This window comes from Tamandua tetradactyla, chromosome 12 (genome assembly GCF_023851605.1).
Source record: "Tamandua tetradactyla isolate mTamTet1 chromosome 12, mTamTet1.pri, whole genome shotgun sequence".
Classification (NCBI taxonomy): Eukaryota; Metazoa; Chordata; class Mammalia; order Pilosa; family Myrmecophagidae; genus Tamandua; species Tamandua tetradactyla.
Window position 1 is genome coordinate 52,327,440 of NC_135338.1, and position 27,262 is coordinate 52,354,701.

At 35.6% G+C, this 27,262-nt stretch overlaps 1 protein-coding gene across 12 annotated transcripts in view; it reads right to left on the reverse strand.

Moving 5' to 3' along the window:
* The window catches only part of CATSPERB (catsper channel auxiliary subunit beta), a 236,133-nt gene that overhangs the window by 62,921 nt on the left and 145,950 nt on the right, over positions 1-27,262 (reverse strand). For 11 of the 12 annotated variants that reach the window (XM_077123360.1, XM_077123361.1, XM_077123358.1 and 8 more), the window contains 7 exons: positions 26,106-26,260; positions 23,704-23,858; positions 18,844-19,028; positions 16,592-16,930; positions 13,360-13,499; positions 10,954-11,151; positions 2,469-2,579 (listed from right to left, as the gene is read on the reverse strand). In XM_077123360.1, the coding sequence (XP_076979475.1) occupies positions 2,469-2,579; positions 10,954-11,151; positions 13,360-13,499; positions 16,592-16,930; positions 18,844-19,028; positions 23,704-23,858; positions 26,106-26,260 (1,283 nt within the window). The remainder of the gene's footprint in view (positions 1-2,468; positions 2,580-10,953; positions 11,152-13,359; positions 13,500-16,591; positions 16,931-18,843; positions 19,029-23,703; positions 23,859-26,105; positions 26,261-27,262) is intronic. The other variant, XM_077123362.1, reaches the window with a different exon arrangement.

The following is a 27,262-nucleotide window of genomic DNA, read 5'->3' on the forward strand; positions in this document are numbered from 1 at the left end:
ATATTGCCCCTCCAAGGTAGTTGAACCAATTTTTCCTATCAATAGCAATTCAGGATAATACTTCTTTACTTTGCATCCTCGTCAATATTTAAAGTGATCAAACCTGATGTTTTTATATAATTTGAGAAATGACGTCTTGCTTTAATTTGCATTTTCCTGACTATTATTGAGATTGAGCATCACCTCTCTCTATGTGTATAGTTCATTTGTTTTCTGTTCTTTTAAGTATCTGTTCATATTTTTTGCCCATTTTCCTTGCACATTGTCTTTCTCTCACTGATTTGTAGGATTTCCTTATATGTTTTGAATGTTTATCCTTTGTCTATTATGTAATATGAAATATTTTTTTCAGTCTTTGCTTGTCTTTTAGTTTTGTTGTCTTCTATCACACAGAATGTTTACATTTTTATTTAATCATATTAACTGGGTGTTCCTTTATATATTTTGCTTTGGTACCTTTCTTGAGGAGACCTTCCTTACCCTAAGGTCTCAAATATATTTCACTATACTGTTTCTTATACTTTTTTCTTATGATTTCTTATTTTCAGAGGGGATTTAGGGTGAATTCATTTGGACATTATCTTTATTCATGGTATGAGATGTGTATCTAATTTTATATTCTTTCAAATGAGTAGCTCATTGACCTGACACCATTTAAGGAATCATTTACATTCCTTTCCTACTCTGAGATGGTATATTTATCATATAATAAGTCCTCATATATATAATGAATTCCCAGATAATTTTGGTTCATATTATACAGAGCCATACTGTTGAGAAACACTGCACTGTATGACACTACTTAATTGTATAACTTTTGTTTCATGCCTATTCTCCCCAGTCCCCCATGAAGATACCATGTTCATCTTGTTCACTGCTGTATCTCAGACAGTGAGAATACTGGAGATGCTGAAATTTGTTGAGGGCATAAAAATTGCATATATATATGCAATATATATATTTCCTGTTCAAATTTCAATAAAATCCTGAAAAGAAACTACAGATTTCCATGTAAATATAGTTAAGTCATAGTTCAGTGGTAGAGGCTTGGTTCTAGTGACACAACAGGGCTTGCCCTTGGGAGAAACTAAACTTGGAGAATAACTGAGTAGCACAGCTGTTCATTCTCTAGAGCAGATATGATTACCCTGGCATCCAAACCTCAATGAGAAGTTCATCAACCTTCCCAAATTATGTATGTATATATGTGCATGGGTGTAATAATATATGTACAAATGTGTATCATTATATTAAATAATTTTTAAGCACTCCCTATGTCTGGCATTTTTCTAGGTACTGGGGATACAGTAGAGAACAAGGATAAAAAAAAAATCTACCTTACTTAGCTTATCTTGTTATGGGGAAGAAAGACAATAAATGAAATAAATCAGTAAAATATATAAAATCATAATAAGTATTATGGAAAAAAATAAAGCAAGGAAGAGGAATAGTAAATGGAGGAAAGTGAAAATGGGGGTTACAATTCTAAATAGACTGGTCAGGGAGGCCTTATTGTGATAGTGATATTTAAGCAAAAACCTGAAGAAGGTAAGAGTGAGCTCTGGGATACCTGGCAGAAGAGCATACCAGACAGAAGGTGTAGCAACTGGAAAGGATCTGAGGTAGGAATATGTCTGGCATATTTAAGGAACAGCATGAGGTGAGTGTGTGACTAAAGCAGACTGAATTGCAGAAAATCAGATCTGATGTAATGGACATAACAAGGCCAATCATAGCAGATCTTATTACCCATTGTAAGAATTGTTTTTTAATCTGAATGAGATGGTAAGGGATAGGAGAGTTTTGAACAAAAGAAATGACAATTTTATATCTTTATGGCTCTATGTGCTTGTGAGTGAAAGTATAGGGCTATATATGAATACAGGTATGGGAGAGCATTTTCCTGGAGGGAGATTCCACAGGCAACATGAGGTTTCCTTTTGAAGATTTTCCATAATGTTTTTTTCCTCTGAACCTAATGGTTCCTCTCTGCTTTTATTTTTCACCATGCTCACTCCAGTTCAGATTGTCTGGTTGCTGCTGGGGTCAGGTTGCTTTCTAAACAGAACCTTAGCCAAAGTTGAAATGCGCCTATGTTGTAGCATACATTCTTCTTCCCTTTTGTACACCTTTCCTTCCACTGATGGAGATGTGAGATGGGCCTGGGGGCTCCTTTCAGTTAACAAAAGACACTCCTAACCTATCTATCTCCTTTGAGTTCCAAATGAGAGCAGAGAGAAATCAAGGGGAAATAGTCCATTTAGACTTCATGGCTCCAAATGTAGGAGTAGCGGGAGGAGAGACAGCTGGAATAGGAGGAGAAGGAAGAGCAGGAAAGTAGTAACCATCAATAGAGCCAGTGGAGCAGGGCAGATACCATATGTTCCTGAACACTTCTCATTTAATCCCCAGAGTTTGGCCCATATGTAATTTCACTGAATTAATTGTTTGCATTCAAAATTATTTACCTTTGACTTGTGAAATAGATTTCTTGGTACAGGTTTGCTAGGATCAGCATGATAAAAATTGTCTGTGAGTGGAATAGCAATTCCCATATTAGATGGAGGTCTGTAGTTGATCTGCAATTGATTAAACAGAGAAAATGTATAATTCATTATTATTTAAAATTTTAAATTTAAATCAGTTTTCAAGAAAGGAATTCAAAGCAAATATTTCGTTTTTAGCTCCAGGTATTGAAGTAAACTTCTCTTCATACAACACCTTTCCTCTCATTTTCTGGAATTGCAGCAACCTCAATCCATTGTAATTTAAGTTTGAAATTGTAAATAAGTGAAAAACACATGTAGTACCTAAATAGCTGCCATAAAGCTAATGACATTAAGCTTAAACACTTTATAAAAGGAAATTAATGATCCACTTAGTAAATAATTCTTTAAGTTTCGTATTTGCTTTTTGTCAAAAAGAAAAAATTTAAAGTAATAAGTTATTTTAAAAAAGATAATTTAAATTTTAAAAAAGAGTTGTGTGGACTCAAGAAATGCTTTTTCAGTAATAACTTTGAATGTTAACAGACTAAATTTACCAACTAAAAGATACAGACTGGCAGAATGGATTAAGAAACATAATCCAGCCATATGCTGCTTACAAGAGACTCATCTTAGATGCAAGGATACATAGAAAGAATTGAAAAAGATTTTCCACACAAGCTGTAACCAAAACAAAGCAGGGGTAGCTATACTAATATTGGACAAAATGAACTTTAAATGTCAAGACATCAGAAGAGACAAAGAAGGACTATATACTAATTATATACTAGTTAAAGGGTCAATTCATCAAGAAGATATAACAATCATAAATGTTTATACTCCCAATCAAGGAGCTCCAAGGTATGTGAGACAGACATTGGCAAAACTGAAGGTAGTGATAGATGTTTCAACAATAATACTAGGAGACTTCAATATACCACTCTCCTCTATAGATAGAACAACCAGGTAGAAGATCAACAAGGAAATAGAGAAGTTAAATAACTTGGAAGTGAATTAAACCTAACAGACATATATAGGTCATTGCACCCCAAAGCACAAGGTTATACATCTTCTCTAGTGCTCATAGAACATTCTCCAGGATAGATCATATGCTGGGGTACAAAACAGGTCTTTATAAATTTAAATATATGGAAATTATTCAAAGCACTTCTTCTGATCACAATGGGATGAAACTGGATCTCAATAACCACCAAAGAAAAAGAACATTCACAAATATACGGATATTAAGTAACACATTTTTAAACAACAGTGGGTCTAAGAAGAAATTGCTAGAGAAATCAGTAGCAATCTGGAAATGAATGAAAATGAGAATACAACTTATCACAGCTTATGGGAACAGCAAAAGCTGTGCTGAGAGGGAAATTTATTGCCCTAACTGCCTATATTAAACAACAAGAAAGAGCAAAAATCGAGGACTTAACAGCAAACAAACTAACCCCAAAGCACATAGGAGAAGAGAAATAGCAAAGGTTAAAGCAGAGATAAATGAATGGGAGAACAAAAGAGCAATAGAGAGAATCCATAAAACCAAAAGTTGGTTCTTTGAGAAAATCAATAAAATTGATGGATATGTTGGTTTGAAAAGATGTATGGACCCTATAAAAAGCCATGCCTTGGTTTTAGTCCCATTTTGTAAAGGTAACCATTTCTTCTAATCCCTATATTCAGTACTGTATGTTTGAAACTGTAATTAGATCATGTCCCTGGAGGTGTGACTTAAGGAGTCACATCTTGATGTGATCGTGATGTGATCTTGAGTAATCAAGAGTGGTTGTTAAACTGGATTAGACGTGTCTCCACTTATTTAGGTGGGTCTTGATTAGTTTACTGGAATACTATAAAAGAGGAAACATTTTGGAGAAAGCTGGAGATTCAGAGAGAGCAGAGAACGCTGCAGCACCACGAAGCAGAGTTTACCAGCCAGTGACCTTTGGAAATGAAGGAAAACGCCTCCTGGGAGCTTCATGAAACAGGAAGCCAGGAGAGAAAGCTAGCAGATGATGCTGTGTTCCCCATGTGCCCTTCCAGCTGAGAGAGAAGTCCTGACTATGTTCGTTATGTGCCTTTCCACTTGTGAGAGAAACCCTGGCTGTGTTTGCCATGTGCCTTCTCACTTAAGAGAGAAACCCTGAACTTCATTGGCCTTCTTGAACCAAGGTACCTTTCCCTGGATGCCTTTGATTGGACATTTCTATAGACTTGTTTTAATTGGGACACTTTCTTGGCCTTAGAACTGTAAACTAGCAACTTATTAAATTCCCCTTCTTAAAAGCCATTCTGTTTCTGGTATATTGCATTCTGGCAGCTAGCAATAGAACAATGGGCCACTAGCAAGACTGACAGAGGAAAAAAGAGAGAGGATGCAAATAAACAAAATCAGAAATGAGAAGGGGTGCATTACCACACAGACCCTGAAGAAATAAAAGCAATCATAAGAGGATACTATGAACAGTTATATGTCAACAAACTAGATAACTTAGAGGAAATGGACAAATTCTTGGAGATACACAAAACATGCTACACTGACTCAGGAAGAAATAGAAGATCTCAACAAACCAATCACAAGTAAAGAGATTCAATCAGTCATCAAAAATCTTCCTACAAAGACAAGCCCAGGGCCAGATGGCTCCACAGGGGAATTTTATAAAACATCCCATAAAGAACTAACACCAATCTTGCTCAAACTTTTCCAAAAAACTGAGGAAAAAGGAACTCTACTTAACTCATTTTATGAAGCTAATATCATTTTAATACCTAAATGAGGGAAAGATGCTATAAGAAAGGAAAACTACAGGCCAATCTCCCTAATGAACACAGATGCAAAAATTCTCAATAAAATATTAGCAAATAGAATCCAACAGCACATTAAAAGAATTATACACCATGACTAAGTGGGTTTTATACCAGAACTGCATGGATGGTTCAAAACAGGAAAATCAATTCATGTAATTCAGTACATTAACAAATAAAAAGGGAAAAATCACATGATCATCTCAATTGATGCTGAAAAAGCATTCGACAAAATTCAGCATCCTTTTCTGATAAAAACACTTCAAAAGATAGGAATCAACTACCTCAATATGATGAAGGGAATATATGAAAAACTGATAGCCAACATTGTACATAATGGAGAGAGACTGAAAGCCTTCCCCCTAAGATCAGGTACAAGACAAGAATGCCCACTGTCACCACTATTATTCAACAATGTGCTAGAAATTCTAGTTAGAGCAATCAGGCAGGACAAAGAAATAAAAGGCATCCAAATTGGAAAGGAAGAAGTAAAACTCTGATTATTTGCAGATGATATGATACTATACTTGGAAGATCCTGAGAAATCTACAGCAAAGTTGCTTGAGCTAATAAACAAATTCAGCAAGAAGGTGTAATATAAAATTAATGTGCAAAAATCAGTAACATTTCTATACACAAACAATGACCTAGCTGAGGAGACAGTTAAGGAAAAACTTCCATTCAAAAAAGCAACTAAAAGAATCAAATACTTAGGAATGAACTTAACTAGGGATGTAAAGGACTTGTACACAGAAAACTACTTAACATTGCTAAAAGAGATCTAAGCAGGTGAAAAGACATTCCCTGCTCATGGATAGGAAGGCTAAATATAGTTAAGATGTCAATTCTCCCCAACTGATCTACAGATTCAGCAAAATTCAAAATTTCAACAACCTACTTTGAAGATTTAGAAAACCTAACCACCAAATTCATCTGGAAGGGAAAGAGACCCTGAATAGCTAAAAGCATCCTAAAAAAGAAGAATGAAGTGGGAGAATTAACACTGCCTGACTTTAAACTTTACACCCAACTTTACACTATTGTAAACCCATAGTGGTCAAAACAGCACAGTACAAGCACAAAGATAGAAGTCTTGACCAATGGAATTGAATTGAGAGTACAGAAATAGACCACCAAGTCTATGGTCAACTGATTTTTGACAAGCCCTGAAATACTCTGAACTGGGACAGAATAGTCTTTTCAATATTGGGCTTGGAAGAACTGGATATCAATAGCCAAATGAATGAAATAAGACCTGTATCTTAAACCCTGCACAAAAGTTAACTCAACATGGATCAAACACCTAAATATAAGAACTAGCACCATAAAGCTTCTTGAAGAAAATGTAGGGAAACACCTTCAAGACCTAGTAATAGGAGATAACTTCATAAACTTTATACCCAAGGCACAAGCAAAAAGGGAAAAAATAGATACATGGGAACTCCTCAAAAATCAAATACTTCTGCACTTCAAAAGACTTTGTGAAAAAGGTGAAGAGGCAGCCAACTCAATGGGAGAAAATATTTGAAAATCATATGTTGGACAAAGGTTTGATTTCCTGAATATACAAAGAAATCATAAACTCAACAGCAAAAGAACAAATGACCCAATTATAAAATAGGCTAAAGATATGAATAGATATTTTTCTGAAGAGCAAATACAGATGGCTCAAAAGCACATGAAGAGATGCTCATTTTCACTGGCTATAAGGGAAATGCAGATCCAAACTACAATGAAGTACCACCTCACACCTATAAGAATGGCTGTTATTAAACAAGCAGGGAACTATAAATGTTGGAGAGGGTTGGAGAAAGTAGGACACTTATGCACTGCTGGTGGGAATGTATAATGGTGCAGCCACTATGAAAGACTGTTTGGCAGTTTCTTAGGAAACTAAATATCAAGTTGCCCTATGACCCAGCAATAACACTACCTGGTATACACCCAGAAGAGCTGAAAGCAACAACACAAACAGACATTTGCATACCAATGTTACAGCCACATTATTCACAATCACCAAAAGATGGAAACAAATCAAATAACCATCAACAGATGAGTGGATCCACAAAATGTGCTATGTACATATGATGGTATATTATTCAGCAGTAAGACAAAATGATGCACATGACAAGATGGATGAGCCTTGAGGACATAATGCTGAGTGAAGTTAGCCAGACACAAAAGGGTAGATACTGTATGAATCCACTTTTATGGCCAGCATAAAAGTATAATCAGAGGCTTATAATAAAGGATATAGGGGAATTAGAGATGCACAGAAGCTAGAGATAGGTGAATCATTAGCTAATGAGGCTGAGCGCCAGTGTAAGGGAATAGATAGGAGTGAAGGTGGTTCTCTAGTGGGTCTGTAAGTAATATAACCATATTGAAGATGAACAAGATTGAAAGGGGTTGTATATACCTACGTGTACTGGTTTGAAAAGATGTATGTACCCTAGAAAAGCCATGTTGTAATCCTAATCCCATTTTGTAAAGGCAGCTGTTTCTTCTAATCCCTATTCAGTACTGTATGTTTGAATCTGTAATTAGATCATCTCCTTGGAGATGTGTCTCAATCAAGAGCAGTTGTTAAACTGGATTAGGTGGAGACATGTCTCCACCCATTCAAGTGGGTCATGATTAGTTTATTGGAATCCTATAAAAGAGGAAACATTTTGGAGAAAGTGGGAGATTCGGAGAGAGTGGAACGACATAGCCATGAGAAGCAGAGAGTCCACCAGCCAGCGACCTTTGGAAATGATGAAGGAAAACACCTCCTAGGGAGGTTAAAAAGCCAGGAGAGAAAGCTAGCAGATGATGCAGTGCTCACCATGTGCCCTTCCAGCTGACAGAGAAACCTGACTATGTTCACCATGTGCCTTCTCACTTGAGAGAGAAACCCTGAACTTCATCAGCTTTCTTGAACCAAGGTATCTCTCCCTGGATGCCTTAGATTGGACATTTCTAGACTTGTTTTAACTGGGACTTTTTCTTGGCCTTAGAACTGTAAACTAGCAACTTATTAAATTCTCTTTTTAAAAAGCCATTCCATTTCTGGTATATTGCGTTCTGGCAGCTAGCAAACTAGAATACTATGTGTCCCACTGATTAACACTAGAAATATGAATTAGTTCTCACAAGAACTGCTTCAAGGATATGATTCTTGTATAAAGAGTGTTTAAGTCCAGGGTACAGGGGGAAAACTGCTATTGCATGCTATGAGCTATGTTCAAAAGGAAACCATCAGCACTACCACAGCAACAGCAGAGGTAAATAAGGGGATGAGGGACGAGAGTTAAGAGGAGGTTTAGATTTCCTATTTGGCGAGGCTGTGTTTATTGGTTGTCTGTCTCTTGGGAACAATGAAATTATCTAAAATTGAGAACGTTGATGTACTGTGGACTTTGGGCCCTCTACATGATGCCCAATGAATGCAGGTGGCTCAAGGATGCACTGATGGAGAAGTAGATAGGCAAATGATGGTATATACTTATGAAGGAAGGTTGTGCTGCTACAAAAAGAAGAATGTCATGAGGCATGCAATGATGTGAATGAACATGTGGGACATTTGGTGAGACAAAATAAGCCAGAAACAAAAAAACAACAATGGATGGTCACCTTTAGAAAATGCTTATAAGAAAACAGGGGCCTAGATTGTAAGCTTTTAGAGCAGACACATTAAGTCCAGAGTGGTGATTATTATTTCTGGATTTTGAGAGGCTGTTTTATATATATAACCTGAAATTTAGAGAAAAGAATGAAGCCGAACAGGTTGGGGTTAAAGTAATTCAGAACATAGGGGTAAGGAAGACAGTGTCTATATTTTAGAACCACACATACTCTTTGAGACCAATGGAAGAAAGGTTTATTTGATCTGGAACTGAAATTTTCTGTAGTAGATAACCTAATTCAACCTATCTATATAGCTCATTTGAATGATTGAAACACAGGGAGCACAGAATAAGAAAGAGATTCTTTAATCCTGTATATATTATTGTAATGTCTGGAAATATCCTATAGCAGATTAAGCAGATAATCAAAAAGTATTGGCAAAGTCCCCTGAGGGAAGGGAGAAAGAATATGGAACTATTAAACCTTAGCATCAGGGAATCCCCTGATAATGTGTCAAACTTTAGGGATATCCAAGGCAATAGGCCATGCCCTTGATCATGAGGCTTACTCTTGTGAAGCTTATGTAGGTAGCAGAGAAGTTTAAACTACCTATAGGCATGCCTAAATTTACTTCTGGAGGACCTCTTTTGTTGGTCAGATGTGGCCTCAGTTTCTCTAAGCCCAACTTTGCAAGTGAAATCATTGCCCTCCCCCCTACATGGGACATGACATCCAGGGATGAAAGTCTCCCTGGCAATGTGGGAAGTGACTCCCAGGGATGAATCCAGACCTGGCACTGTGGGACCAACAATTCCATCCTGACAAAAGGGGGAAAAGAAGTGTAATTAATAAAGTATCAGTGGCAGAGGGTTCAAATAGAGTTAAGAGACCACTCTGGAGGTTGTTCTTACATAAGTTTCGGGTAGACCTTGCTACCTATCACAACGTGTCAACCCCCAACCAGGACCATTCCAGCCAATCCTAAAGAACACCTAGGGCAATTTATAAGATTCCACAAGGGTTCCATGCACTAGAGTAACTTTCCAGAAACCTACAACCCCCATGGATCCTTGGTCCAGATAAGTCCTGAAACCTAGCCCAGCCTCTCCAGAACATCAGATAGTTCCATCTTTCTAGTCCATATTAGAGACAGACCCTTCCAATATGAAAAATTCATAATAATTGTCATAGCCCAAACACCCCTAAGGAGGAGGACAAAGAGATCAAAGATGATGGTGGAATTATCCATAGAAGATAGGGCTTAACAAATGAATATGAATGCTGAATCATTAAATTGATAACTGTTTAAGTCTCCAGTATTTTAGAGCAGTTAGAAAAAACCCCTAAAATTGTGAAATTGTAACCCATGTCAAAGCTTGAAGTATGTTGTACAACTAATTGTGGTGCTGTGCTTTGAAATTTATAGCTTTTTTGTATATATGTTATTTTTCACAATGAAGAGAAGGAAAAAAAGTCGACTGTGATGATAAAAAAGTATTTAAGCTCTCTAGCCTCCTATATTTTGGAGCAGCTAGAAGGAAAAATATGAGAGAAATGTATGGTAGCCCATAACAAACTCTGGGATCTGGCCTGTAACCACTTGTTGAAGAGTGCTTTGAAAACCATTGCTTTTCTATTTCTTTGGTTTGTATATATGTTATACTATACAATAAAAAAAAAGAGTTGTGGATTCTGACAAGGCAGAAATTAAAATTATTACATTACAATGGAATGAGCAAAAGGTATCAGACTAGGATAAGTCAGAACAAAGGCAAATCGCTGTATATACCACAGAAGCCCAAGATCAATCCACCACAAAATAGTGTAAAATGATAATAACGACAAGACAAAGTTACCAAGAACTATTATTTTACATTTTAGAAAAATGTATTCATTACAAACTCAAAATAACATGAAGAATGAAAGTAATTGTGAAGTGTTTTCAGCATCTTGAAAGAGAAATGCTGAACCAAATGGCCAGCCAATTACACAAGAGGAATATTGGTACTCTGTTTAACATAGTATCCTCCTTAGATTTTCTTTTTACCGGCAAAGTTTTGATCAGATTAAAGCCCTGGTTATCTCTGTGAACTCCTTTAATCCAGTCTTCCAGTGGGATAAATTTATTAGGAATGTGATGCATAGATCTGAGATAACTACAGCTGCTTTTCAATATTGGCACAACTGTTGTAACAAAACACTCAGTCGATGCCTCCCAGACAATAAATGCCAGTGAAGTTGAACCCTGGAAACATCCAAATAAATGAACGTTATTTAAAGTAACCAACTAAGAGAGGAAGTTTCAACAAAAAAAAATGTGTGATAAGTTTGGCTATATAGGTGTGTTTGAGAGTAAATAATAACAGAAAACATTCTTTTCTAGTAAGAAATATTCTGATCTAATTGGTTGTGGGAAACATTTGTAAATGGGCAAGGATCAAGAGGCACTTATTTAATAAATACCATTATTATAGCCAACTCAGACTGATGAGGCTTCCCTCATTCACTGATGAGTACCTGATATTTGCTTTTATGGTGTCAGTAAAATAATTTATATTGACATACATTTTTGAAGAAAAGTTTTATTCATTTAGGAATTACTATTATCTCATAAAAATATGGTTTTGGTAGGAATTCAGGCTCAGTAAATATACTTAATACTTGAACAATATCAAACTATCAACAAAATGTAATAAATTCTGCTTTAAAGAATTTTTGCAGTTTAAAGAAATATGGAAATATTAATAACCTTAGTGGTGTAGTAGCTCTGGTAGTGAAGTTAAGGGAGAACGTATATTAAACTTGTTAAATAAGACATAAGATGGCAAAAAAAAATCCAGAATGTTGGACATTCTATGGTAAAATTGATTACATTTCTGCAATAATTCAATGTCAGAGGAAGAAAATGGAAGGAGCACTGCTTTGACTAAAAGAGATTTCAGAAAGAAAACAATCAAATTTACTGGGTGACTCTTGTTTGGATCCAATTCAAACAAGCCAATTGTAAAAAATTTTGAGAAAATTGGGGAATTCAATTATGTACTGGATTTTATATGATACTAAAAAAATATTTTTACAAGTTTTGGGTACAATAATGGTATTGTGGTTATGAGAGACAGGACACATATTTTTAGAGATGTGTGATAAAACATGTGTGTTATATATACAAGCCAAAGGTGGCCTTTGTGTAGTGGTCCAGTGTGTTGTTTACTTTGTCACAGTAGCCTGGGTCCATTAGAAAAACCTACTGACACCAAACGCAAATTCTTATACATCCGATTCTTTTAAAAATAGTCCAAATAAGCTATTTTTAGCCATTTGGAGTTATCTTGCCCCCCACGTCTGCCTCAGTTGACAAAATAAGACTCTGTACTTCAGCCCCATGAAGGTCTCTGGCCCACAGGCTCTCCTTCATACTGACTCTAAGCCATCGCCTAGGCATATAAGTACTGTCCCTCCATCTTTCCTTTCTCCTCTACCTGAGGAGTTTAGGAGTTTTCCTTTTTCTCCCTTCCTCTGATGGTGTCCTCCCACTGCTGGCCTCTGGAAAGTTCCTGATATGAGGGCCTGGAGAATTTCTGATATGAGTGCCTGCAGCCTCGCACTGTAAAAAGCATTGCCTCCAATAAATACTTATATGTTACTATCACATAGTGGGCAAATCTTTCTTGGTCAACTTCGAAATTTTCAAATTCAAACACACTACAGAGTAAAATGGCAGGATATCTCCAATTTGCTTTAAAATACATCAGAATATAAGCAAAAAGGAAAAATTTAAAATTAGAATGATAAAACAAAAGTATCACAATGTTTAATCTGGGTAAAGGGCATATGGAAGTTCTACTTTTGTCTATATGTGAATGTTTTCATGATAAAAAAATTTAAGTATATAGAAATATATTTATTGGCTTGAAAATGATTAAAACATATAGTTAGGTGAAAAGAGAAAAATTTTAAGTATATATATATAATGTATATATATAATAAGTTTATATATAAGTATATATATATTATATATATAATGTTCTCCCATTTTTAGAAAAGAGAAATAGAAAAATATTTGTAAGTTAATTTTTGAACAATTTCTATGTCAGTAATTCTTTTACATGTCCTACATGAATTTTCACATTTAATTCTCAAAACAATCCTATGAAGTAGTTACTATTATTATCAACTCTACTTCATATATGAGGAAACTTAGCCACAGTAAAGTAACTTTCCTAACTTTCCCAGGTCACAGAGACAGTGCCAGAAGTGACATCCAAATTCTGGTCACCTGCTCAAGTGCTCATTCTTCTAAATACTATTCTGTTACCACCCTGCCATTTTCAAATACCCAAATGTTGATAGAGCTTAGTCAACCCTCATAGGCAGGATTATGTATTTTCTCCTTAGTTCATATTCTAAATTTTCTGTGTTTAATAGATTTTTAGGTAATTAAAGAAAATCTTACTTGACGTAAATCTTTGCTTGCTACAGAAATTTCCATGAGATAACTATCAGTATTATCAAAAGAGCCTTCAGCTTTAATTTCCAACAAAGTTGGATTGCCAACTATTACTTTCAGTAATGGTACTTCAAGTGTTCGAACACCTATGGAAAGAAGGTCAACAGTCAATATTAAACAGTAAGAAATTAAAAATCAATTTAATAATGACTGGCTAATGAGATTTTAGAACATCTACAGAATCTATTATGAAGGCACCACAATGACTACAAATACAGTTAACAATTTATATATACAACTTTAAAAGTTCTTAGAAAAATCCAAGTTCAGAAACATTTTCTCCTATTTACTCACATAAATATTGTTCTCCTCCATCCCTCATTCCTCAGCCAAGTTCTCAAATGCATGTACAAGTAAGTCAGATAATACTAGCTATACTGAGTTGGTTAACTCAGTAAAAATCCTGAAGAGTCCATGCTCAATTAAAGAGCTGTCAGTCAATTGTTGCCAAAAGAAAACTCCTAGGCAACAAAAATATGTCATCAGGCCAATTTTTGTCTGTAGGCCTCATGTTTGCAAGCTCTCTATACTAAGTACTTCAATGGAAAAAGGAATTTGAGATGCTATCTAGTCTAACTTCCAACATTATTAATCAGTAAACCAGAGCTGAGAAGAAGTAAATGACAGCCTGAGACCTCATCTGCAGCTATTTCCTTTAAACCAAAATGATCTTGCCAGGGCTTTCTAAATTTTAACTGGAGATTTTGTTAAAACACAGATTCTGATTCAGCAAGTCTGGAGTGGAGCCTAAGATTCTGCATTTCTAACAAGCACCCAAGGAATGCTGATGCTGGTAGTCCAGGGACCATAAGTTGGTAGCAAGGCCAAGGTTTTTCTTCACAAAGAAGCAATGAGTTGATTTGCTGATTACTATTTGCTTCCATAAAACTGTCTAAGTAAAACTTATGGGCCCTTGGACAACTAATTTGGCATATTTTATAGCTAAAATGCATAGAACATTGTAGATTGGTGACAAAATATGAGGAATAATGGAGCAGAATAAAAAATCCAGAAATGGTCAAAATAATAGGTAAACTGTGTACCAAGATAAAACCATATTTTGAAATTAGTGAAGAAAGGATACATGATTTAATAAATGACGTTAGAACAACTAGGTGCTCACTTACAAAACATCAAGACAACATCTAGATAAATTATAATTAAGTAGAAAGTTAAAACTATAGAATTAAAACTCTAAAATTTTACTTTAAGAAACATCTAGACAAATTATAATTAAGTGGAAAGTTAAAACTATAGAATTAAAACTCTAAAATTTTACTTTAAGAAAATATGGACAATTAATCACATAACCAATGGGAAAGAATTTCTAAGAGTTTTAGAAGGAAGTTGGTCAGGATGCTTAGTTCACAATATGATGTCAATAAATGTCTTTCAATTTTTTTCAAAGCCTATAATTTTCATTTATATAAGTTGTATTTCGTTCTGTTTTCAGATCTCTTTAAAATTACTATTTTGACCTTTTATTCTGGTTTATATATCTTCTTTTATCTATTAAAGCATTTTACACTACTTATTTTATAGTATCTGCTTTTCTATTATCTCAAGTTCTTGAAGTTTAAATTTTCCTTTTTCTTAAGATTGCTGACTCTCCTCTATGTTGAATCATTTCCTTATATAATTTTAAAATTCTGTTCAGTTCTGCTATTGATTTTTCTTGGAAGTTCATGTTACCATGGGTTATAGAAGTATTCCTATGGAGGGCTTTTGTGCATACTTATGCTGGAGCTCAGGTGTTCTAATGATTTCTCAACTTGGGATTCCTGCATTTAGGGTAGGCTCTGGGTGTGATAAGGTCTTGGAATTTGTGTTTTTTTTTTTCCAATAGGAGATTCTTTTTCCCCATTTTGAGCTCAATCGGAGATGATAACGATCCTGGTTGCTTCTTTGGGTGATGGGTAGAAGTTTCCTAATCCTCTGTTCACAATTTGATGACCCCAGATTTTTCTAATGGAATCAGTTTCAACTTCCTACTGTAAAGTAGGAAGGTCCAAAGCCACGTCTTCTTCTTGGACATTAAAACCTAGTCCTATATGTCCTGTATCTGAGTCTGATACCCTTCAGGAAGCCACACAATGGCTAATTTCTTTGGCTTTGAGTTCCCTCTTTGTATTAGATTGCTAGAGCTTCTATAACAAATAGCACACAATGGGATGGCTTAAACAAGAGGAACTTATTGTTTTATGCTTTTGGAGGCTAGAAGTCCAAAATCAAGGTATCTACAGGCCATGCTCTCTTCCAGTCTGTAGCATTCTGTTGTTGAATTACTGCAATCCTTGGGGTTCCTTGGCTTGCATCTCTGCTTTCATCACATGGTGAGCTGCCTCATTCTTTGGCTTCTTCTGGCTTCTTACTCCTACTTCCATGTTCAATTTCCTTTACTTATAAGAAATTCAGCCATGTAGGATTAAGGCCCACCCTCATTCAGTTTTGCCACACCTTAAACTAATAATAGCATCTTCAACAGTTCTATTTGAAAATGGGTTCAGACCCACAGGAATATGGATTAAGACTAATCTTTCGTGGGGAGATAACTCAGTTCCCCATACTCTACATTTATGGTGTCAGTATTTTCTTCTTTCTTTGCCTCCTTTCGTTCCATTTTTCCTTCTTACCTTTCTAACTCATTTAGTAATTTTTCTTTGCTTTATTTTTTTCTAGTATGTAGTATGTAATTTTCCCAGTGTTCTTAATATGTTCTGTATTATTTTAATACTCAAAACTAAATATCCAAAAAAATGGGGGAAGCATAGAATTCTATCGAGTCTTTTTTTTCTTAAATAAATTATTGAAATAAATGCAAGAATATCAAAGTAATTAAAAGTTCTTTGTCATAGAACTGGAATATCTAAACTAAAATCCTGTGTAAATTTGGGCTGTTAACCTCATTGCTCTCTTTTGTAAAATGAGGATTATAATCCGGTGTTTTAGGGCAGTTATAGGCATTAAACAGATGTCTAAAAACACAATACAGAACGTAGCACATACTAAGTGCTCAATAATTAGAAGTGAATACTGTTATTATTCACTCCTTTATGTTGAATCATTTCCTTATACTGCCAACTACAATGGAAAACAAAGATAAAGGATATCTCAGAGTATATTTCACATTCAGAAAAAAGTATCTTCTCTTGATGTCTCTCAATAAAAACAAACTTACCTTTCACATTTGGTATAACTTTAACTTTAAAAATATGATATTTCCCCAGATCAATGTATTTTAATACATTGAGGGATAATGAATCATCATATTGTTGAAACCAATAATTACAATGTTTTGAATATATTTTCCACATTCGTCCATTCCTCTGCCCAAAGTTGAATAATAACCAGGAGCCTTTATGAAAGGTCACATTGAATGGTACTCTTTTAGGCATGGTAGCAATAGCTAAAGCATTCCATTCATCGATAATATTTAAGATCAAGAAGCTGCTGTAACCAGGAATCACCACAGTCTTCTCTATATCTGAATCTTGAAATGAGGACTGAACATCTGGATCTAAAACAGAAAAGATTTGGTTTAAAATAAAACTGCCCATGTTCAGCAACCATACTCTTAAGAAAAGAAGTTATGTCAGTTGGAGAGACGGTTGAAAGGGATTTTTGTTGGTTGGCTGATAACTGATGAATACACTATTTGAGGTTTTAAATTATAGTCTTAACCAGAGAACATATTTGCCAGATTTCAGATTACAATCAAAATTATTTTATACCAGTTTATCATTGTTCCCTAAAGCACAAACCTATCCTATAATGTTTACTAGGAAACTAATTCTGTGAAATTCTCAGTAGGAAAAAAAATGATTTAGGGCTAAGAAATTATAAGAATTACTTCACTACAGAAATGCTAAATGCCTGAAATATTAATAGCGATTCTACAAGAGAAGAATAATGAAGCCAGTGTTTCCCCAGTGCCTAAGGAGTGCCTATTACATAAAAAGTGCTTAATAAATATTTGTTGAGTAAGTGACTAATCGATTGTTAAGTAAAGCATGAAGATATGAAGGAAAACAGGATCCAGAGCAGGACTTTAAGGAACACTGTCATTTAAGGGGCGATGAGGGGAAAAGACCCCACAAAAGAGACAAAAATCCATGGAAGTGGATATTAGGGAAGCTGGAGGAAGATGGTGTTTCAAGAAGAGGGAGGCTGCTTATCATTGTCAAATGTTTTGAAAAATCGCTAAACACATCAATAACAATACTACCTTCCTCACTCTGAAGAAAAAAAAAAGAATCCGAAGAGAACTCCACCATCCCCTTTACTATGCATACATGCTCTAACTTCTCTCATTTTCAGCCAACCATCAAAAATCACTTCCAGCATTCTCTCCAACTGACACAATTTCTTTCCTCCACTTTAAAGTAAAATTCTCTGAAAGAATTACCTTTACTTACTACCTTTAATTCCTCTTCTGTCAAAAATTTTGACCCCATTCAATGAAAATTTGTCTAAAATATTCTACTCAACAGTCTTTGTTAAATTTACCAATAACTTTCGTACAGAACCACTGGCCAGGTTTCAGTCCTCATTTTTACCTGACCTATTAGCGGCATGTCTGAGACAGCACTCTTATGAGTTCTCCTCTTGAAACAGTCTATCCCAATTTCCTTTACTGATTCTTCCCCATTTCCCTGACCTATACAATTTGGAATACCAAGGATTAGACCTGGCACTTCTTGCTTTCTCTATCTATATTCATTTTCCAGGTGATATGCTGACAACTCCCCAATTTTTATCTCTAGTTCAGACCTCTTCCCTGTACTTTAGAATTGTATTTTAAAATGCCCATCTTATTTCTCCACTTTGGGTTACAGGTATTTTACATTTAATATGATCTCACACCTGATCGTTGCAATAGGCTCCTAAATGATTTCCCTTTTTCCATCCTTGGCCCTCACCATCACTTACCTGGTACATTCTCAGCACAGCAGCCACTGATCTTGTTAAAAAATGTCAGATAATGTCACTTTCTGTTCAGAACCCTCCAATAGCTTCCCATGTACTCAGAGTAAAACCGAACTCTTACCATAAAATATTGTAATGTTTGCTATGTATATATTGTATGATCCTTTGAGATAGAAATATCCCGTATAACAGTAATTTCAAACTTATTTCTCACGGCAAAATCCCCGTGAACTATTATTTTCTCTTTCTTCTCTGAGGAACTTAAAAAAAAAAAAACCTCTGAGGAACAATAAACCTTAGGCACTACTCTTGATGAAACGTCAGTGAAATTATAGCTAGGTTTTATTATATTAGAAATAAGTAATTCCTACATTAACCTAAATTATATAGACATCTTTAGATCATCAGTTGGATTTAAATGTAAAATATTTTACTCTATAAATGAGTATAACGGTCTTCTCATAAGATATATTTTTAGCCATGAGAGACATTTATTATACTTACCTTGAAGAGTAAGTTTATAGAAGAAACTTGTATCCTTACTAATGGAAAGGGAACTAGACAAACAAGAGCTCTCCTTCACGTCTTCTAATCCAAAAGGGTCTATAATTTCTGCAATAACTGAGGACAGAAACCCTATAGGAGTTCCATGTTGCATTATCTTTCTTATGTAAGCTGTTCCAGTTTTCCTAAAAACACACCCACAAACATTAAAAAATTTGGATAAAATAGTGTCTTACGTGCAATTTTGCAGACAGATAATTTCCAAACAAAATATACTACAAATGGTAACAAATGAATATTCGCTCAACATTTGTTCAACTTCATTAATAATCAGTGGAATTCCAATTACAACAATAAGATGCCAATTTTTACTTATGAAATTAGCAAATATTTTTATATAACAAGGTTCAATAGTGGTAAGAATTCAGCGGAGATAGGCACTCAATCACTGCTGATAGAATTGTAAATTGGTGCTTCCTGGAAAACAATTTGACAGTATGTGTTAAAAACTATAATATTATTTTTCCTTCTGATTCCAAAAGTCTACTGATATGGCTATAGCCTAAGGAAATAACTTGAAACACAGTGAAGGGAAAGCTTTCTACATAAAGATGTTCATTACCTCATTAAGTAGATGATAAATTATCTATGTATACTAAATGCAGCTATTAAAATGACATTTACAAGGAGTTTTTAATTAAATAAGGAAAGTGATCATATTATAATGTCTAAGTGAAAAAAGCAAGTTGAAAAATGTTAAAATGCATATAAAAGAGTAATTAGTCTTTCTTCAGTGTTAACAGTCATTTCAATTTTCTTCTTTATATTTGTCTGTTTTTTTAGGAAATTTCTATGAGTATGTCTTACTTTTATATTCAAGAAAAAAATGTATTTAAAAATGTTTACCTCTTTGTATCTCAAGTCAACAACCTGTCAAATCCAGGCAGTATAGTTATTTCTTGATTCCTTCTTAATCATATCCCCAACATCCAAGCCATCATGAAATCCTATCTGCTCTTGAGGGCACCCACTTCAGCCACCATCATCTCTTACCTATGTTACTTCAATAGCTTTCTAAGGGGCCTGGTAATTTCCATTCTCGCCCTGCCCCATACTTTTCACAGCATTCAGAGTGATCTTTCAAAAATATAAATTAGATCATTTACCAACTCTTCAATGGTTTTCCCTGGCACCAAGAATAAAAATTAAACTCCTCATGCAGTCTAAAATATCTTAAATGACCTGGCACTTGCCTTCTTCCTTATTGACTTTTCCACCATACTATCTTATTATGCACCGTCTGCATTGGCCTATTTTTTATTAAATACACCCAAACTTATTCTTGCATTGAATTTGCACTTGCAATTTCTTTTGCCTGGAAAGCTCTTCCTTTGCCTCTTGGCTTGGCTTGTCCTTTTAACTCTCTGCCACTATCACATTACCATATTTATTTCCTTCATTGTTGTTGAACAATAATTTCACCTGGAGTAGTCATTTCTTTTGGCAGTTATTTTCTCTCAGCACACTGAAGATAAAATATCACTGGTTCCTGGCTTCCACTGTTGGCATTAAAAATTCAGATCTCCATCTAAATGTCATTCCTTTGAACAATTTGTGTTTTAATATAGATTTTCCCCCTCTTTTTGCCGTGTTAATCTTTAATTTCACTATATTGCATATATATAGATATCTTTATATTTATCCTGCTTAGGATTTACTGATTTTCTTGAATCTGAAAATTACTATCTTTACTACTTAGTCGTTACGAAAATTCTTAGTCATTATCTTTTTTATTATTGCCGCTGTCCTATTCTCTATATCATCCCCTATCTAATTTAGAATGTAGGTTTATTAGATCTTTTTACATTATCCTCATGTCACTTAACTCTCATATTTTCCATCTCTGTCTCTATCAGCTGAACCATCTGGAAAATGGGGGATCTCCTTTCCAGGGGCAAAACATACTCCACTGAGCTTGGCATAGGGCAAGTCCTACCACAGCTCATGGGAAGGCAGGAAAGAAAAGGAATGCTGCCAGGGAGGACTGCTGAAGAAGTGAAGGGAACCTCATGGTAGATGTCCAGAGGTCTAGATGTGAAGGGGATAGTTATAACTTGTTGGAAGAGTTGCATTGCCATAATAGGACTCTGGAAGCCCCTATCATTTGCCCTTTTACTTCAACTCCGTTCTTTCACCCCAACTCTGGAAGGGGTAGAAACCACAAACTATGATGGAAGGAGGTTATAAGCTAGAAAGTAGTGAGAAAGAGTGAGAAACGCTCCACTTTTCCACACTCCAGACTTCTCAGTCTGGGTAAGACCCAAATGGGGGATTGGGAAACAAATTTAAATTGGGTGAGAAGTTTCTTTAACGCACTGGACAGAAATGGAGTTGTGATTATTAGAGTGGCTTAGAATCTTTAAAACCAAGGAAATATTTGTTTATTGTTTAAGAGACAAACTGTGGGACTTGTTATTTCATCTGGAGGTAGAAAAGGAGATAAAGCTAAGAATGGATTTAAAGAGACAGTAAGAGAAAAAAATAAAGTTGTCCTATCCGGCTTATTCAATAAACAAATTATTCATAAATCAATCTGGTTATTCACCCACATAAAAGCCTTCAGTGGTTTCCCAGTCTCTGGGATAAAATTTGAATTATTCAGTGAGACTTTTAAAAGCCCTACCTGACTTGGTTCCACTCTCTCAAATGATCTCTCCTTTGTTCAATGCACTGAAGTCATTCCTGTTTTCTTTTGGTGTCTCAAATACAACATGCTCCATCTAGCTGTTACATGCTGTTCATCCACCTTTTACATGCTGTTCTCTCAGCCTGGAAACTTTACCCTGACCCTTCCATTTTTATTCATTGGATCTCATCTTAAGCACCACTTCCTCTGAGAAACCTTCCAAGATCTTCCCAAAGAGGTCACAACCTCCAGGAAAATATTCTCTTAATGCTTGTTTTAGTTTGCTAAATCTGCCAGAATGTGGAACACCAGATCAGCTTTGAATAGGGGGATTTATTTAGTTAAGTTTACAGTTCTTCAGAGGAAAGACAATTAGCTTTCATCTAAGGCTCTCTGTTACATTTAAGGCACATTTAAGGTCCTCTGGCTTTCTCTCCTGGCTTGGGGCCAAAAGGCCTTCCCTGGGATGATTCCTTTTTGCATCTCCAAACTTCTGGGATGAGCTGTGAATGCTGAGATAGGGTGTTCTGAGCTGCTGAGCTCTCTTTTAACCTCTCTCTTTTAAGCCTCTAGCTAATTAAATCAATCCGCACTCATTATGGAAGGCACTCCCCTTCACGGACTGTAAACAGCCATAGATGAATTTCACATACTGATGATTTAAGCCAACTGAAACAGAACAATGGGGCATCAAGACCTGGCCAGGTTGACACCTGAACCTAACTACCCCAATGTTCTATATTTTTCTCTTGTAGATTTGTCTCAGTTGTAACTACTTAGTTGCCTGCTTTCTGTGCTAGACTATGTTTGAGGAGTAAAGGGGCTTGGATGTCTTGGTCACTGCTCTCTTACAGCACCTACCCTAGTGCTTTGCATATAGAAAATGTAAGATAACTATTTGTGGAATAAATGAACGAATGGCTCTGCCTGCACCAACTACCTGACTATTAGATATCTGTTTTCGGCCTATAGAAGACCTCTTAACTTTGGGCTGCCAGATCCTTGACTTGTCCACTTGAAATTCCACTTCTTGCCAGTTTTCTGTTCCTGGCTGTTCATATTTCTGGCATTGGAGCTGCCCATTCCCTAGTTTCTGTGTAAATAGAGCAAAGTTTTTGTTACTGAATCTGATTCTCGAGTGTGCTGTTTTAGTTTTCAAATATTCTGATCCTTAAGAGAATGAGTATATACTTAAAAATAATTCAAATATGAAAAATTAATCTTAATTGATATGAAATTAATCATATGGTGAACTTTTAAAATGTGATTCTATGAGTTTTCTATAAGAACATGCCTATATAACAAAACAAGTGATCGGATAGCACACATATAAAAGTCATCCATAACATAAAATAATTCTGGAGGCTGATAGTTTTCTGAGAGACAGAAAAGTGTCTGTCTCTCAGATTGTAGAGTCAAAGAAGTATTCTACAATCTTTGTGGAAAAAAAAACTTCTGGCATTTATTAGATTATGTTTAATTCCCATCTTCATCTCTGCCTTTGAGTGAGTTGCCCCATAGTGCATGCTGTTATTAGCTATGGGACAAGATGTGTATTGACAGCTCAATACATACATAATGTACAAATTTTAACCCATTGGAAGAATAGGACCCACCACTCTTGGGACAGGGTGAATTTCTTGTAACCTGAAATCATTCTCTTTTCTGCTTGTTAGATTTTTGGTGTTGTAGGATTCATATTGTCTTTAAAATAAAGTTTTTAGGCCTGAGGTAGCTTTAAGGGTTATTGGCTCTTGCTGATCTCTGTAAAAGTGTTCATGAGAATTCTGCATTCTCTGCCATGCAGTAGTCCATACAAGATGGTCCCCCCTATGTTAGATGTGCTTGTCTATAGGACATACATGAAATGCCGTATGAGTGAAAACTGTGGATAAGCAGTATTCATCTTGGCCCAGAATATTTCTGATCTCTAACATGGCAAACATGTATTTTTATAGCTTGGCCTGATAGTGCTGAAATAAATGGCCCCAAGTTTCTCAAATTGGGACATCATGCAAAACAGCTTGGAGTTTACAAATATATTTGCCCTTGTGGGGTGTGAAGAAAAAAAAGACTTATTTGATTTGACCAAGAAAATTACTCAAAAAGTAGGGTCAAAATTTAGAATCTAGAAATCAGTATGCAATCTAAATAAATGTGATGCAAACCATTACCTCGAGTATATAATTTTTCCAAAGTGAATATTGTTGAATGTCTTGGTATATATACTTTCCTTAGGGTCAGTCACAGGTACATATGCATAAAAGATCATTTCATTTAAGGAGATATACTGTGGAGCAAGTGCAGTCTCAAAGCCCATGTCAGGAAACTAGAAAAGAAAAAAAAAAGGAAGTATTATATTGAAACAGTTTCAATGATAACAAAATGTAGATAGATTTATTTATAGTTCATATCAAAACAATACAGTTTTTCTTATCAGCTAGAGTAATATTTCAATACATTCTGTTTGAATAGCCATGTGTATGCAAGGGGAAATGTATTTTTCTGTTGAGGAGGAAAAGGAATTCTGATTATTCCAATTCAGACTGAGATTCCTGTGTCCAAAGGCTGAAGTGGAAGGGTAAACGGAAATTCAAGTTCCACTGTGTTGTAGGGAAGAGTCTGGAGGTGCAGATTCTAGAACTGGTGTTCTTATTTGGAGTTTTATTCTGGGAAGGGACTGCAAAGTAGCTCTCCCCTCATAAAAGCTTCTGTTCCCCGTCTTGTTCTAGTGATTCGGAGCAACTTCTGCCTGGCTCTCCCAATTCAGATCGCATATGCTCTTATTATTTTCTGTGATTCATGAGGATTTCCCTTGCAATGAACAGAAGAAACTTTGGCCTGGTTTCTGACCCATAAGTCTTCTTTTTAATACACCCTTCTCCAGTCCCAATCCTATCTAGTTTTGGGAAATTTTAGGTGTGAAAAGAAAGGTGGAGACAGGCCACAAAGGGGATGTTGGGGTTGATTTTGTTGCTATGGAACAAAAACTGGGGGGTAGGTAGTTCAGACTTCTTGGGAGCACACCCAATACATAATGCCTTTAAGATTCATTTCTTGTCATGTCTTTTTTCCTAGTCTCTTAAATTTGGGAACCCATTGAAAAGGGGAGTAAGGGGGAAAGAGATGCAAGGAGAATAAATGTGGGACAGAGCAGAATATTTGAGAACTCTCAAAAATTATGAAAAAAGGTTGAAAATTATTTAGAATTTGGTATGAAATTCTAGCCTTGGGGCACAGAAGCATTTCATCACCAGTATGCTCAAGTCCAGTGAAAGGCAGTATACTTGCAAAAAGCATAGGCCTGCAGCCATGCTTGCGTGGGATCGATGCCTCATTCTATAACTTCCTAATTGTGCAATTTTGGGTAAATTATTTAGCCTTTCTGTGCTGCACTTTTCTCAAATAAAGTGGGAATAAAAAGCTATTATAAAGACTAAGAGTTCACAACGGTATAAATAACACAGTAAGAGCCAAATAAGGGTTAGCAATTATTTTTTTCCAGAGGATGCATGAATAGTTTGTTTGGGGAGGGATGGATTATATTGTTGAGTATGAGTTCTTTGAACTAATCTTGAGTATAATAATCCCTACAGACTTTTTTTTCCCTACAGACTTTTGTTTTCAGTAATGTAAGCTTTCACATGAGAGAACTAAGACATTTTCTAGAAATTGTGAAGTAGTAAAAAGTTGAGTAGTTGTTTCTTTTTGTTAGTTCTACCATTTCTCTCACATAGTTCACTTTGTGCTTATGCAGATTCTACACACAGAGTCAGGCATCAACACAGGGTGTCACTTGATGACATCTTTATCTCATATTGGAAGTTCCCATCTTCACACCTGCACATATCTCAAAGAGGGAAAGCTAAAACATCATCCCTTTAACCACAGCCTCAGACTGGTAATATTGGAATCCAATTTTAAAACTAGTTTCATCCATCATTCTGTTTCTTTTAGATCAAAGAGCAGGTTTTATTATGTCCCAGTCAGAAAATATGATTCTTCTGTGATATATTGGTATATATTAATTTTCATGACTGTATTTTCCCAAAGATAAGTGCTTAGGACATATGTATCTTCACAAGTGGTGAATTATACACAAAATGATAAAAAAATCTATATCTAGTATGATCTATGAAGAAGGTAGTTCTTTTCTATGTTAGTATTAAAAAAGGAAGAAACTGGGGAGCAGGGTTAATAGGGAAGAAGTAAGGTGAAGCAGTAGAAACACGGAACTCATTCTTCTTCAAGGCCCGTCTTGGAAGGCAGACAACCAAACCCACCATGGATCTGCACTGGGAGTAACAGATCCAAGTTAGAGTATCTGGGGTGTTTTTCTGGGAAGATATTTGCATGAAGATATTCTGCATAGAATTAAATCTATATAACCCTGGATATGTAGAAGGAGATGTTGGAAGATACGTCTTAGCATATGGAGATTTTTTCCTTTAATTGAGTAAACCAAAAAGCATTAAAAGGAGTTTGTTTCAATGAAATATCCTTCTTAATATTTGTATAGACTGTGGTATCTATTCGTAAAACAAGGCAAATTGTTTCCATGCATTATATCACGGACCTTTCCAAAAATACCTTTAGAACTTCCAAGGGATGAAAGCGACCCATCAGCTTCAAAATAATCTGGAGCCAGTTTATGTATGAATCCCAAATGATCATAATATAATGTGAAAATTTTATCAGTAACAGATCCAACTTCTCTGTATCTTATTAATCCTGTTAGGAAATAACAGAAGCATCTTGGTATTGATATGCTACAACTAGAACACTTTTAATACTCTAACAAGCAAACAGTTCTTCAAGGGTGGAAGTAGGGCTCTGAGACCTTTGAATTAGTAAAATATGTCTTAGTCTTTGTCAAGTTCCTGGAAAATCTTTTCTAGGCTTCATTTCACTTCAGAACTGAAGTAGGTGAATGACAGGACAGAGTGAGGGGATGTTTATTTAAGGCATCTAGAGGAAAAGAGGTTAGCTCCCCTGGCTGTGGTTTATCTTCCTACTACCAATAAATCATATTCCTGAATAGGAGGAAGGCAATGAGAAAACAACCTTCAAGATGACAAACGAATCACCAGTAGAGACCATTGTGTATACTGAACTATACTATATAAGTATACTAAATTTATATATACTAAATCTATTTATAGTTATTTATATATAAGTATACTATATTTGCCTGTATGGCTACAGTAGGATTAATACGCTGAAAAAACTTCGTGTCCTTAGGTGTGAAATGCTGAGAAATACAGTCAGTAATTTTGTAGTACAGCAGCATTCATTTATCCACACAGAGAAAGAGGGGGTCCCTTGTCTGTGTGTAGCTAGAATGGGAAGTCATGTCTCAGAATGGAAAACGCTGATTTCTGCACCACTCTCCCCATCTCAACACCCCCAACCCCACCCAGTTAGTCCAGTTTTTCTGCTTCATTGTCTCCTTCCTGAACTCTAAATGTTGGAGTGCCCAGGACTCAATTCTTAGACCTATTTCCTCACTACCTCTAAAGATTTCATCCTTTTTTAAAATTTTAAATCTGTCTTTCTGCAGATGATTCCCAAGTTCAAATCTCCCACCAGGTTCTCCTCCCTGAACTCCAGACTGCATATCTAATTGCTTACCAACAACTGCAGGTGAATGTTGGTTAGGCATTTCAAAATGACCCCATCCCCGAGAAATTCAACTTCCCCAAGTTGAATTCTTTATATTCTCACAAGCAATGT